At 49.2% G+C, this 15,635-nt stretch overlaps 1 protein-coding gene across 2 annotated transcripts in view; it reads left to right on the plus strand.

Annotated features, from left to right (window-relative positions):
- Positions 1 to 15,635, plus strand: part of LOC138453018 (multiple epidermal growth factor-like domains protein 10) — a 318,657-nt gene that overhangs the window by 36,030 nt on the left and 266,992 nt on the right. For both annotated transcript variants that reach the window (XM_069605429.1, XM_069605430.1), the window contains exon 2: positions 730 to 876. In XM_069605429.1, coding sequence (XP_069461530.1) covers positions 730 to 876 — 147 coding nt within the window. The remainder of the gene's footprint in view (positions 1 to 729; positions 877 to 15,635) is intronic.

Here is a 15,635-nt window from a genome sequence, read left to right on the forward strand (position 1 = left end):
AGTGAACCGCCCGAAGACCCTGGGGGACCAGAGAACCTCGAGAGATGCTCGCCCAGGTACCCGCGCAGGGAAGGGCGCCGCCCACCGCAAAGGTTCCAAGACTTCATCATGGACTCGGCAGCCTGAGTAACGAAGTCTGTTAAGTACAGTTTGATTTGAGCCACGTTGGCTCCCCTGTTTGATGTGTTTGTTGTTTGAGGGGAAAAAGGAGGGATGTTGTGTACGTGGTACACGAAGCGCGCATGCGCGGCCCAGCGGGCCGGCGCATGCGCGCTAGTTAATAAAGGCGGTGCCCGGGCAGTTCGCGCCGGAGCACCGGAACGAGCAGACGTCTCCGGCGTGTGTTCTTGCGCGCCACCACCGCGTGCTGGTATCCCGACCCAGGGAGGCCCGCACACCACCTCAGGGCTCTCCCAGGGCACAACAATGTTTTCATGTCTAATGGATGGCGGCACCACAGGGTAAATCTATAGACGTGAGGCAAATTCATCACGAATATGTGGTCTACATTATCTCAGAAATATAGTACCTGCCCAGGGATCAAGTTTCCTAATGTTACAGTGAGAGCGTGAGAGGGTGCGTCAAGAGCTGTCCATGTGTGATGCAGGTCTTATCCATCTGTTTGCATATATCATTTTAATACATTTAAACCTCTGTAGTGATGAGATTAAGAGATGATTCATGGATTTCTTTGTGAGATTTTAATGCTTGTTTATCTCTTTGTCGCAGAGAAGCGTGGCGAGTGTCCACAGCGCATCTCATGGTGCGATCGCCCACCACCGTATAATCATACGTGCAACAATGACTATGACTGCGGCGGAACCCAGAAGTGCTGCATCGAAGTTTGCATAAAAGAATGCAGGAACATCGTTCCAGGTAATAGCGTGATGTAATGTCTGGGATTACAATCAGAGTCTGGGTTAGTGATGCCCAGATCAAAAGATCACTCAAGAAATGAGATCCCAGGGGGAATGGATAGATATTGACTCCACCTGCAGTGTCTCTGTCACATTATGACTTTCTTTGCATGGGTTACTCCATGTATCCCGGTGGTGGTGGACTCAGGCAAGATGGGAAATGTGGGTCTTGCATAAACATAGAATAGCATGGCATATCAAGATAATATGTTGGCCTCATCTGCCGGCGGTAATCCCATATACTCTAGTCTTGCAATTAAACTGTGTTTGCCAGCTGTGATTGCCCTGTGGCATCTTCAGAACTAATTATGGCTTCACTGCATCTGTTGTAAACAATTTTTTTAATTGTAATTGTTTTTTTATACAGCGCTTATACACAGGTGAAGTGCTTCAAAGCGGTTTGAGGTGGGAGGGGAACAAGGGAATACAGTAATCATTCTTAGGCCTTGAATTTTCCGAATGAATCTAAACAGAGAACTAACATACTAGGCCTTACAGCATTTATCCAAGTGCAAGTGCATGGAGTGTTACAGTTGGGAGAGGTGGGGACAGGACAGACAAACATTGCTAGTCCCAGTACATTTAGATCAAGAATACGTACAGACGGAGGTGCAAGGAAGAAGGTGTGGAGGCCCTGTGCTGCCCTTTCTCTGTAGAAGCAATACGCTACTATGCTACTGAGCCTCTGCCTCAACGATTCTGAAGTCATGGGACATCATTTAACAACACAGCTCTGCTAGAATATATTAATATTCACCTCCACTTTTGCTTTGCACTTGTGCTTCTTAGATAAGACTACCTCCTCTCCAGCCTCTCCTCCACGCTACACATGTTTCGGTTCTTGTATTTCACCTCATAACTGTTCTTCTGCAGGCCGTGCACAAACGTTGTTCAACTGTAAAATTATCCCTAATGTATTCTCTCCTCACAGAAGAGTGCTCTCCGGGGGTTAAATCTAGGTAGATTGAAACAGAGGGGCAAGAGAAGACATTCTAAAGAGACATTTCATACCAAGTGGAAGCACAGCACACATCTTCAAAATACTGCAGTGCATACATAATTCCACTTCAAGGACAGTTTGCTTTGTTTGAACATTTCTATGCATTTCTTATGTGTGCACTCTACTGACAAAGTTCTTTGTGCTATACATTTTTATGTTGAGGACTATCCTTGGTTATAATTTTTTAGTCATTTAATTTATTCAAACTCTTCAGGCTGAGGCCAACCACATATGTCCATGTTACAATAGCCACAATTGCACCATGGTTATTCCTGGTTTGTCCCTGAGCAATGTAACATCTGTAGTTTTCCATGAAACACCGTGGCAAATGCCGTAGACAAAGCATGGCCATCCATGACCTTTGTCTGTGCATGTTCAGGAAGAAACCACAAAATAGCCATCGTTTTTCAATGAACTACAAAATGGCTGCCATGACATTCATAGCACAGTCAGAAGTAACCCTTTTATTTATTCAAGCAAAATTGTACAGTACATTTATTTTTTTTTTGTAAGTATTTATTTTAAACAGACAGGATAAAATGATATAAAACTTGATCAATCACGACATATGGTACAAAAGCAATACAGTTGGTTGCTCTTCCCTCCCCTCCCCCGGGTCTTAATGTTCCTCTTCCTGTCCCAGCTGCGAATATCGTCCCGTAAAGTTCTCCTGGCTAATTGGGGCTTGTATGTCAGGGCTGGATAATTCTGATCAAAGTCTAGGATCGGGCCCCAGGTGTTCTCGAAGCGATGTAGGCGGCCTGCCCCGGCAGCCGTCACCTTCTCCGCGATTAAGATGTCCCAAATCTTAGTCCACCAAAAAGGCATTAGTGGTCCTTCTGCGGTTTTCCAAGTGCGAGCTATTACATTTCTGCCTGCCAGTAGGCATTGGGATAGTAGTTTGGCCATAGGGCCAGATCTAGGGTAGATCCCGGGGACCGGGGCTCCCAGGAGGATGGGTTCGGGCTCCAGGGGAAGTCGTACCTGAGTGATGTCTGCGATTGTGCTAGGCATTGTTTCCAAAAGGTCTGGGCCCTCGGGCAGGACCACCACTTATGAAAGAAAGACCCTACTTGGCCGCATTGCCTCCAACAGTTCGGGTTAAGTGTGGGGTTCATATGGTGTAGTCTTAGGGGAGGATAATACCAGCGAAGAAGGATTTTGTAGGCGCCTTCTCTGTTCGTAATGCAAGATGAAGAAGTGTGGGCCCGCGACCAAATGTCAACCCATAGCTGGTCCTCGATTGGGTGGCCTAGGTCCGCCTCCCATTGGGCCATGTACCGGGTTTTAGAGGTTAGGAAGTCATTTTGGAGGCGTTTGTATAGAGTGGAGATTCTCCCCCTGGTTGGAAGGTCATTTAGGGTCAGTTCAATAGCCGTGGGACGGCGGGTGGCAGCTTGGCGGGTCTGTGGATGGGAGCACCAGTGGCGCAGCTGAATGTACGTGAATCTATCCTGTTCCTGAAGTTGGAAGAGTTCTTTACAACGCCCAAAGGTGCAGGCTTGTCCCCCTTCGAATAGTTGCCCCAGGGTCTCCAGGCCTCCCGCAATCCAGGATCTGAAGTTCCGGGTGGACCAGCCAGGGGAGAAAGCTGGGTTCAGGAACACCGGGGAGGAAGGGCTGAGTCCCACTGGGGTTTTATTTTGTTTCAGCGCTTTATCCCAGACAGCAATAGTGTGTTTGGTGGTCATCAGGAGGTTCTGCCACTGTCGGCGCTCGGAGGGATTGATATGCGGGAGAAAACGTAGCGGGAGCGGTAATTGCGCCTGTTCGAGGTCCACCCATCTCGGGCAGTTGGTAAGTATCTGCCATGATCGGATGCAGGCGAGTTGGGCCGCCATCTGATATTTTTGTAGATCTGGAACTCCGAGGCCACCCAGTCTAGCATTGCCCAGCATCGTGGTCCTAGGGATTCTGGGCTTCCTCCCTTTCCAAATAAACCGTGGCATTTTCTTTTGTAGATTCTGAAGGGCAGGTGCCGGGATTGGTACTGGAAGCGAAGAGCAGGCATATAGGAGCCTTGGTAGCAAGTTCATTTTACAGGCCGCGATGCGGCCCATCAGTGAGAACTCTTGTGCCGCCCACCGCTTTAAGTCTGCCTCGAGGTCCGTGAACAGTGGGAGAAAGTTTGCTCGATAGACTTCCCCAGGGTCAGCTGGGATCTGGACACCCAAATAACTGATGCTCTTAGTCGTCCATTGTATCGGACATAATGGGGCCAGAGCCTCCCGGACCTCCGGGGACAGGCCCACCCCCATGGCAGCTGACTTCCGGAAGTTGACGGCTAAGCCTGTGACCTTTCCATAGCTCTCTATCTCAGCTAGGGCCTGAGGGAGGGAAGTACGAGGTTCTGTGATGGTTAGTAGGACATCGTCTGCGTAGAGGGCCAGTTTATGGTGTATTGTATTCGATTGGAAGCCCTTAATCGCCGGGTTTCGCCTGATCCGTTGGGCGAATGGTTCCATAATTAGTGCGAAGAGCAGTGGCGATAACGGACAGCCCTGTCTGGTTCCACAGGTCAAGTCGATAGAGGGGGAGAGGATGCCATTGACTCTGAGAAGGGTCTTTGGCGCTGTATAGTTAGCCAAAGTCATGGCGCAGAACTCTGGACCAAAGCCAAAGGCCTCGAGAGTAAGCCTCATGAAGTTCCAGTTCACCTTGTCAAAGGCCTTAACTGCATCCAGGGCCAGAAGCACCAGCTCTCGGGAGTCTCGGAGGCAAGTTCCACCAGGTTCAGAGCTCTACGAATGTTATCAGCGGTAGAGCGGTGTGTGATGAAGCCACTCTGGTCGGCGTCGATTATCTCTGGCAAAATCCGGGACAGGCGGGTTGCTAAAATTTTGGAGTATATGTTGGCATCTATATTGAGCAGAGCAATCGGTCTGTCTGACGCAGGATTCTTCGGGTCACCGCCAGGTTTGGGCAGCAAAACTGTGATTGATTCTTGCATCGACTGGGTTATAGTGCCCGTGGTCCTGAATGAATTAAACAGCTGTGCCAGAGGTGGCAGGAGTTGGGGTTTGAAAACTTTATAAAACTTTGTCGTATAGCCGTCTGGGCCTGGGGCTCGAGATTTAAGGGATTTTATCGCCTCATCGACTTCCTCGTCGGTGATTGGGGCTTCCAACGAGTCCCGAGCTGCGTTTTCCAGTCGGGGGAGCGCCGCCCTTTGCAGGTATTCCCTCTGTTCTTTGACGTCTCGGGCCGGGGCGGTCATTACCTGGGTCAGGTGGGTCGATGCGATTTGAAGCTTGTCGAGATCTGAGTACTGAGTCTTGCCCTGCTGATCCCGAAGGCCCACGATTGTGTTATTCCTTCTTGTCTTGGCAAGTTTAGCCACCAGTTGTTTGTTTGCTTTATTATTTTTGGCATAATAGAACTGTTTAGCCTTCGTCATTTGATGGGCGGTATATTCAGCGTAGTGGTCTTCAATTTTCTTTTTTGCTATTCGGAGAGCTCGCTGCGTTTTAGGGGTCCAGCCCTTCTCCTTATGGATCCTCTCCGCCCTCTCAAGTTCCTCTTCAAGGCCCTGACAAATTTGTTGTTTATGCCTATGATAGGCTACCCCTTTGGCAATCAGTTCTCCCCGCACCACTGCCTTCATTTCATCCCAGTTGTTGGCTAAGGAGGTATCTCCGCTAGGGTTTTCCTTAAAGAAGTTGTTGATCGTGGTTGCGATTGCGTCTCTGAGTGGCATCTCATTAAGGATGGGATCATATAGAGTCCATCTACGCCGCTGGGGATCAGGAGATCCCTGGACTCGGATTTCCAAGGTTACCGGGGCATGGTCGGAAAAAGATTCTGGAACCTATAGTCACCTCCTCAGTGAAAGCGAAGATCTGCGGAGATTTCAGAAGAAGATCTATCCTGGAAAATGTCCGGTGAACATAAGAATAGAAGGAGAAGTCTTTTTCAGACGGGTGGAGTACCCTCCATGAGTCCACCACCCCTAGAGTTCTAAATAATCGCAAGAGGGCTAAGGCCGTGGTGAAGTCCCCGGCGGAGGGTGGATGCGATTTGTCTTTTACGGGGTCTGGGACCCCATTAAAGTCCCCACCGATCACTATCTGGCCCTCCAGAAAGGGAGAGAGAGTTGTGGTTAGCGAATCATAGAAGGGTGCTTGGCCAGAGTTCGGCGCGTACACAGAGACCAAGGAGAACAGCTGTCCCACTAGCAGGCATTTCACTGCTATGTAGCGTCCCTCCGGGCAGCTTATGGAGTCCAGTATCTGGGGATTCAGCCCCCTCCGGAACAGTATTGCTGTAATACCCCGCTTGGAGCTTCCAGACGCGAAGAGTTGCTTTGGAAAGTCGCAAGAGTGTAGGCGGCTGAAGTCTGCCGGGAGCAGGTGAGTTTCCTGTAGCATGGCCACAGCGGTAGTATCATTTTGGAGTTTTTGTAGAATTGATTTGCGTTTAGCCGGTGAGTTCAGGCCCTTGACATTCAGAGAGACAAACTTCCAGGTTTGCTGTTCCGGGGTGGGACCTGGGGTCGCTGATGAGACTTGTGGAAGGGGGGGAGCTACTGAAGAGTCAGCCATTATGTCGTGGGAGATATGACCATCTGTTATCCTGCTTTTGGGGTTTTTGCTCGGACCGCCAACGGGAAGTCCAAGATTTAACTGAGGGCGGGGGACCTATTATGGGGACAGGCCCTCCCCTGGCCAACGGGGCCGTATAACAGAGAATAGCCAACATGGCTAAAGGTATGAATAGTCTGAGTGAAATGCTCCAAGGACTCATAGGTGGAATGTACCTTGGAGCTGGGCATGGGCCGTGGGGGAGGCCCGCTGCATCGGGGATGGAGTTCATCCATGTTTCCAAAAGTGGCGGTCGGCTCCACAGCGCCGGGTTCGCTAAGCCGGGTCTCAGGGCGCAGAAGAGTCCCTCATGGGGTCGCTCTGGGTCATTTCCTCCTCCTAAATCTCGGAACCTTCGACCATGTGTTTTGTTTGGACCTAGGGGAGGCTATGGGGTCCGAGTCAGCCGCCGCTTCAGTGGCCTGTGGGGACGAGGTGTTAGCGGAGTCCGGATGCAATATACTTTTAGCGTCGTCCAGGTGATTGATCCTACGTATGCTACCCTTATAGGAGAATTGCAAAGCTGTGGGAAAGAGCCATCTGTATCGAATTTTTTGGGCTTGGAGGAAGGTGGTTAGTGGGCGAAGGGCTCGCCTTTTCTGAAGGGTCAACGGAGATAGGTCTTGATAGATCTGAAGGGGAGTCGTATGGAAGGTGATTTCGTTCTCGGAGCGACTTATTGCCGATATGGCTTCCTTTGTCGTAAAGAATTGCACCCTAGTGATGACATCAGGTGGGCCGTCTGACTCCACCCCACGACGGGGGTTTAGCCTGTGAGTGCGATCCAGTAGCAGTAGTGAGTCCTCTAGATCGGGGAGGAGAGATTGAAAGAAAAGGCCTACATATTCGGCCAGCCCTTGGTCTGGGACTGACATGGGAACTCCCCGAATGCGGAGGTTGTTGCGCCGGGCTCTGTTCTCCATGTTCTCCTGCTTATATTCCAGGATTTCGTACTTGTCCTGCAGAAGCCCAACGGAACGCTGGACCTCAGTCAGGGAGGAGGCGTGGTCCTGGGCGCGATCTTCAATCTCTCCCACTCTCTGTTCCATCTCCGAAACCCTTTTATCAGTATTCTCCAACTTGGCGGTAGGCTCAGACATACATGATCGAAATTCGGTTTTAATGTCAGCCATGAATTCACGGATATCCTCCTTGGTTGCTAGAGGTCCCTTGTTGTCCAGGGATTCTCGTGAGATGAAGGGGAGAGTGTCCAGTTTCTTCGCTTTGTCGGATGACATTAGCATTGTTGCTATGTCTGAGGACTTGGTGGATTTCGGTTGCCTAGACATAGTGTGGTCTGACAGGAGTGGGTCAACGGCTGCAGGTAGCTAAGTCGCAATGGTGGCGATGGTTTGAGGGTAGCTTGAGGCCTCTCAGAGGGTTGGGATGAGGGTTCCGATGTCTTGGTTGGACTCTGGTTAGCGTAGGTGATTTCAGTGCGAGTGAAGAGGAAGAGGATTGCAGTGTTGTCCCGGTCTCCCTGGTACCAAGTCGTCCAAGGGGAGGGTGAATGTGGGCCGGGGCGCCCCAGGAAGCAAACGGGGAGATGAGAGGGAGCAACTTAGATACTGGAGCACACCAGTCCAGTGTAGTCTTTTGGGGTGGAGGGTGAGGACCCAGATTGCCACGGGTGTTAGCAAGACTCTTGGTGGTAGCGGTGGCAGTAGAGGGTCTATTTCAGGGCGGATTGCTCAATAAAGAGGGCAGCAGAACATGGCGCCGCTGACCGGAACCACGAGCCAGTGGGTCCACTCCCGCAGAGGTGCAGAGTCCGGGGGCAATAAGGTGTTGCAGCCTCCTCACAATTGAAGGCAGGGTTGTTCTGCGGTGCACCCCCGAGGACTCTCCGGCTCCAGCCCCCTCTTCTGGAGTGGAGGCGGAGGGATACAGCAGAGGGCGAGAGCAGGGAGACCGCAGCTGCGTGTCGTGGCGCGCCGCCGGCGCGGTTGGGGTGGCTGCAGGGTTTTATCCCCTTGGGGATGTCCGGGGAGATGGGCAAAAACAGAGGGGGCCCGGGGCACCCACCTCGCCCTCCGCCATCCGCGCATCTCCCAGAGCGTTCCCCAGAGCGCCACCGGGAGTATCAGCTGGAGCTGGAGCACAGGCGTGTGGCTCGGGTCCCTCCGGTCATGTGAGGCGGGAGGCTCTTGGGTCCAGATCGACTCAGGGGTCCACAGGAGGAGCTCCGATGGCGAGGCCACGTCTCGGTTGTTGTCGCTGGGTCCCGTCCGCCATCTTGGATTACGCGGCGGAGGGGCCGCGGAATAAGGAGAGCCCGATTATCTTCATCTTGGCGATTCTGGGTCCCAGCAGCACGCCGGCGGGGCTCCGGACCTTCTCACACCCCCTCACCTAATTAGGTTCGAAAAACGCTGCATGAGAGCCTTAGGAAGCTGAGATGCAGCGGGCGTCCCACGGAGGCCATCAAGGAGGCGACTGCATAGTCAGCGCTCCAGGCCACGCCCCCGTACAGTACATTTATTAACCACTACTGTTTATAATCATCAGTCAGTCACATCAGCTTTATTCGGCATACAAACCATCAAAGCATACATTGTTAAAAAATCAATACAAATTGCAGAATTTAAAGAGACATTCCCACAAGACATTAAATATATCAAATGTAAGAACAGTGTGAGGAGCCAGGAATGAGATGCGGATACAGAGGGCTCACATTTTGAGCTATGAACCTTTATTTACAATAATAAGTGGTTGGAAAAATGCCTCACTATCCCTAATCTTGGAGGTATTTCCTTACCTCAACCAAAATGAATGGGCCTGTCCTTTGTCAAGAAGTTCAAAGTAATATACGTCCTGTGTCCAGAATCCTATTTTGGCCCTCACACACTTAAAGTAACTCTATGGTGCAGAGGGATATTGTCTCTGGGTCTCAAGGTGTACACATGTTCCAATCAAACAGAAAGGTATAACTACCAGCACAAGTTCAAAGTGAATGATGTTCACAATTCCAGGGAATGGCTCCCTCCCCAGGTTCCTCTTTACCACAACAAAAAGTTCCAACAAAGAATAATCAAGTTCCTTGTAACCCAAGAGGGTAACTGCCTCCTCTTGGTGTGTTCACAATTCCAGGGAATTGCTCCCTCCCCAGGTTCCTCTTTATCACATTCAAGACAGTTCAAGCATCCCCAAAGGTATGCATCTCCTTGAGTTTCTCTATCACTGTATCTTTAAGTGCGGGGTCCCAGACTCGCAGGTCACCTGGTAGACTCCCCTGCCAGGTTCTTCTTCTTTTTCCCCACTACTCACAATCTCAAGGGTATGGATCTTGAGGCTCTCTTCTTTAATGAAGTGTATTACAAATGCTTGACCTGGCCTGGTATACTTTTCTTTCAGGACTTCCACTTGACTTACAATCTCTTTCAAACACTTGGCTTTGCCTGTTGTACTCCCCTGCCAGGAATCGATGCCGTTTCCAAATACTTGGTTTGTGTTTCTTTCAAACATTTGGCTTTTCTTACTTGTAGGTAATTGCCTTTCTTTTTATCCACAAAACAATATTTGCCAAGTGTTGGCTTATCGATTCTTGTTTGCCAATGTGCGTTTCAATATTTGCTTTCATGTATTGGGTCTCTGCCCCTTTTCCAAGACCCCTTGTATTTATGGGATTCTCCCCTTTTATATATGGGTTCAATGAGCCTTTTGTGGTATAGCTCACATAATCATTAATTTCTTTACAGGCTTCACTTTGCGGCTTTTCTTTCATAACACGGCATGCATTATTAGGTAACCCAGTAACCCATCCATCTTCAAAGGGCTTAGTGGGTACTTTAAGCGTTTCTCGTGCCTCTCTGCTTCGCTTCACTTCAAGTTGTTGACTTGGCATGCGTCCCGTTAGTCAGTGGGCCTTCACCATGTCCATCTTGGCTGCATTTGGGTTCTGCGGCCACAGAGTCTCAGGTGGTGGGCCTTTTGCAGCCTGGTTTCTCTACGCATCTGGCTTCGCTTCCAGGACTCTTCTCTTCAGTGTTTGGATTGGTGTCAGCTCCGGCTGGGTCACCATAGAGCCTCTGCACTTCCCTCTCTTGGTTGTCAGCTGTGGCAGGTTCAAATCTGCCGGCATGATTGAACAATTTCCAATGGCTAGAGCATTGTGTTGGTTTACCGCTTTTAGTCGTCTTTGCTGCTCTGGCTTCTTACTCATTTTGGTTGCTGACACACCATTGGGAGTGATCATTACTGCTCCCTGTCTCTTCCTCGTCTCCATTAGTGGGATATTACTTCTTGTATAATATTGGGGAATACCTGAAGTAGACCTGAGAAGTGGTTGGGGAAGAGTGCTGCATTAGGCCTTCAAGTCATGGCTAAGGGAAGGAACAACCCTAAAAGGGAATGGGGGTTCTGTGACTTTATCTAACGATGTCATGTCATGCCCCGAGGGTCACTTCCCCCCATGTGATCCTCCCTCCTATAGCCTTCCCCATGGTCAGGATCAGGTAGTGGCCGCCGTCCCCTGGCCACATGTGGAGAAGAAGTGATGACATTTTCAGATTCATCCCAACTTAAAAAAACAATTGTTTGCCGTGGTTTCTACTATCGCGGCTATTATTGCTGTGTAGTCATTTATCAAAGAAGGGCCGCCACAAGGAGGGTATTTTTGAATACTCTGGCCTCCTCAGCCATGCTCAATAGAGACATTTGGCAACAAAGTATACAACATTAAGGTCGTCAGTATTTTTAGACAGCCATTGCTTTTTCCGTCCGTCTGTTAAATGCTCACCTGCCTGAAAAGCGGGAGCAAGTATCTAGCTCTTAAGTCCTTGTAGCCAGCACAAAGTATTATAAAATGAACGGGGGGACTCTAGTTGTGTATAACAGACCAGGCACACTGGACTGTTCAGACTACTTCAGTCCTTTGTTAAGCTTGCAACTCTCCAGGTGTCAGACCTGAGCTCGATGTAAAGTGCACATTCAAAGCAGGGATTATTGACATCCAGCTATAACTCAAACCCAAAGTCGGGTTTAGATCTCAAGTAAGTCAATAGACTACTGAGCTTGACACAGGCTTCTTCCCTAGCCCGCCTTGAGGCCTAGTTTGCAGCACTTTTAACCTTCTCCTTGGCGTCTTTGGTCCTGTTTTGTGGGAATTCCCAAAGATGCTCAAGGTTAAGTTCACCTAGCCAGTACTTCACATGCTTAAGCAGTGAATGGCACTCCTCCAAGGTCAAGATGCATCTTATCCCATCTCTGTATCTTGACAAGCCTGGGATTGTCCATATCCCAGTGCAGTATAGTATAGGCTTGAGGCTTACTTGGTCTTCTATTGGGCACAGGTCATACTCTAGGTGAAGAGCAGCATTTGGCGCAAGCTTTGACTGCAAGAGCAATGATTTAATGAATCTGTTTTCCGTGACCCCAGGGACCCAAGTGTCTGCGCCGTAAAGTGCTGATGGCAGGGCTTTGCTGCACCCTCACCATGGTTTGCAGAGAGTTACTGGGTTTGTCCAAGGTCATATTGGCTTTGATTAGTTGCTGTGTCCAGAGACCAGTTTCTAGGAATCTGTTGCCTAGGTAGTCATAGGCAGTGACCTGCTCCAATTGTGTACCATCGATGTCTATGTTCAGATTGATGCGTTTTGCTGGTCTGTATCTACAGATCATTGCTTTGTTTTTTGCCTTATTTAACTCCAGTCGAAGTTCTTTACGTCTGCTGCTAAATCTGGCCATGGTGTGTTTGAGGCCCATCAGTGTGGTTGACAGCAGCACTGCATCGTCGGCCAAGAAAAGCATCTGGAAATGTATCTTTTCCCACCTTGGGGTGGGGGAGGGCCCTGGCAATTGACTATCAACTCCTCAAGTACCTGATATAGAGGCAAAAGAGGAGGGGCACCAGGACACACCCCTGGTGCAGACCTCTCTGAACATCAAAGGGCTGGGTAACTTCTCCCCCAAGACCCCAATGTACTGCCGCAATGTTTCTTGAATATAACGACTGTATAATCAGGCCGGTCAGGTTTGGAGGATTTGCCAGGACAAGCCAAAGCTGTTTCCTCGGGACACAGTCAAAGGCAGTCTTAAGAGCAACAAACATTGCATACATTTTTAGCTCTTTTCAGGATCGTATATATCATCAATATCCAAAGGGACCGAAAGCTCTAGTCAGCTGTGTTGGTAGCTTGCTGGAAGCCAGCTTGGAAGTGGCTCATTGTACCTGCTGGGTCGACCCAAGCCTGGAGGCGCTCAAGAATGACATTTAGAGAAGAGTTTGCCTGCCGCATCAAGTAGGGATACTGGGCAATAGTTCCCCAGGATGCCCTTCCCTTCCTTTTTATAAATGGGCGCTATCTCTGCAACTGACCAACATTTTGGAACGGTTCCCCAAGCAAATAATGGCATTAAAACACACCATAGCACCGGCCCCAGACTAATGGCTCATCTTTGTAGATGTCAAATTTGGATTTTGTCCGGGCCCCGGTTTTTCCCACTAGTCCATTGCTCTTATGGCCTCCTCTACCTCGGTTACAGTGATGCAGTGATTTTCTTCTTCTGGTAGCAATCCCCAACTTATTTCTGAGTCTTCCTCATCTGATACCGGTGAGACTCTGGTAGCAATCCCCAAGTTATTTCTGGGTCTTCCTCATCTGATACCTGTGAGACCTCACTCTAGTAGCAATCCCCAACTTATTTTTGAGTCTTCCTCATCTGATACCGGTGAGCCTCTGATAGCAATCCCCAAGTTATTTCTGGGTCTTCCTCAAGTTATTTCTGGGTCTTCCTCGTCTGATACCTGTGAGACCTCTTTCTGGGTCTTCCTCGTCTGATACCTGTGAGACCTCACTCTGGTAGCAATCCCCATGTTATTTCTGGGTCTTCCTCATCTGATACCTGTGAGACCTCACTCTGGTAGCAATCCCCAAGTTATTTCTAGGTCTTCCTCGTCTGATGCCTGTGAGACCTCACTCTGGTAGCAATCCCCAAGTTATTTCGGGGTCTTCCTCATCTGATACCTGTGAGACCTCACTCTGGTAGCAATCCCCAAGTTATTTCGGGGTCTTCCTCATCTGATACCTGTGAGACCTCACTCTGGTAACAATCCCCAAGTTATTTCGGGGTCTTCCTCATCTGATACCTGTGAGACCTCACTCTGGTAACAATCCCCAAGTTATTTCGGGGTATTCTTCATCTGATACTTTTGAGACCTCACTCTGGTAGCAATCCCCAAGTTATTTCTTGGTCTTCCTCATCTGATACCTGTGAGACCTCACTCTGGTAGCAATCCCCAAGTTATTTCTGGGTCTTCCTCATCTGATACCTGTGAGACCTCACTCTGGTAGCAATCCCCGTTATTTTGGGGTCTTCCTCATCTGATACCTGTGAGACCTCACTATGGTAGCAATCCCCAAGTTATTTTGGGGTCTTCCTCATCTGATACCTGTGAGACCTCACTCTGGTAGCAATCCCCAAGTTATTTCTGGGTCTTCCTCATCTGATACCTGTGAGACCTCACTCTGGTAGCAATCCCCGTTATTTTGGGGTCTTCCTCATCTGATACCTGTGAGACCTCACTATGGTAGCAATCCCCAAGTTATTTTGGGGTCTTCCTCATCTGATACCTGTGAGACCTCACTCTGGTAGCAATCCCCAAGTTATTTCTGGGTCTTCCTCATCTGATACCTGTGAGACCTCACTCTGGTAACAATCCCCAAGTTATTTCGGGGTATTCTTCATCTGATACTTTTGAGACCTCACTCTGGTAGCAATCCCCAAGTTATTTCTTGGTCTTCCTCATCTGATACCTGTGAGACCTCAATCTGGTAGCAATCCCCAAGTTATTTCTGGGTCTTCCTCATCTGATACCTGTGAGACCTCACTCTGGTAGCAATCCCCAAGTTATTTCTGGGTCTTCCTCATCTGATACCTGTGAGACCTCACTCTGGTAGCAATCCCCGTTATTTCGGGGTCTTCCTCATCTGATACCTGTGAGACCTCACTATGGTAGCAATCCCCAAGTTATTTTGGGGTCTTCCTCATCTGATACCTGTGAGACCTCACTCTGGTAGCAATCCCCAAGTTATTTCTGGGTCTTCCTCATCTGATACCTGTGAGACCTCACTATGGTAGCAATCCCCAAGTTATTTTGGGGTCTTCCTCATCTGATACCTGTGAGACCTCACTCTGGTAGCAATCCCCAAGTTATTTCTGGGTCTTCCTCATCTGATACCTGTGAGACCTCACTCTGGAAGCAATCCCCAAGTTATTTCTGGGTCTTCCTCATGCGATACCTGTGAGAATTCACTCTGGTAGCAATCCCCAAGTTATTTCTGGGTCTTCGTCATCCGATACCTGTGAGACCTCACTCTGGTAGCAATCCCCAAGTAATTTCTGGGTCTTCCTCATCCGATACCTGTGAGACCTCACTCTGGTAGCAATCCCCAAGTTATTTCTGGGTCTTCCTCATCTGATATCCGTGATTCCTCACACCATGAATCTGGGCCTATGCTGCACTGTAGGTCACAGAGTTCGCTTTCACCTTCGCCCGCCACCAGTTTCCAGAATAGAGATGAATCACTGTTCCTGCAAGCATTAAGTAGGGTGTCCAATCTGCCCCTATGGACGGCTTCCTTTTTCATTTTGATCGTGTCTGGTAGGATGCACGAAGCTCCCGGTGGCAAGTTTTATCGACTGGCGGACCCTCGTTTAAGCATGAGCCAATTCTCCCCTTGGCTGTCCTGCAACCGGCATCAAACCATCCGTGTTGCTTAAATAATTGATGTTTGACTGTCCTTGATGGCTTTGTAGAAAAGGGATGTTACATAGCTCTCAACCATTTGTGACAACACCCGTTTTTGTTTTTGGCGGGTGAGTCCGCTCTTTACAAGGCGGGTGACACTCGCCAAAAGCATGTGAGTTGAGAGCTATAGATGCAGGCTTGGAGCCATGGCATCATTCCCCCTCAGTGTTGTGGACTCATTTGTCGCAGTATCACAAACTTCTTTTATATTCTGAATTATTGCTTCATAAATGTCTGGCTTACGATTCTCTTCTTCGATCTTAGCCCATTTCATGGTTCGTCTAACATGGCCCTCAACTGCTATATGCCTGCCTCCATTTCCATCCTCAGAATTATGGAACAAATAATGTAGGCTGATTTTCATAAATACTGCAAGCAGACTTTGTAGA

Source organism: Ambystoma mexicanum, chromosome 4p, assembly GCF_040938575.1.
Source record: "Ambystoma mexicanum isolate Mex_15411 chromosome 4p, UKY_AmexF1_1, whole genome shotgun sequence".
Classification (NCBI taxonomy): domain Eukaryota; kingdom Metazoa; phylum Chordata; class Amphibia; order Caudata; family Ambystomatidae; genus Ambystoma; species Ambystoma mexicanum.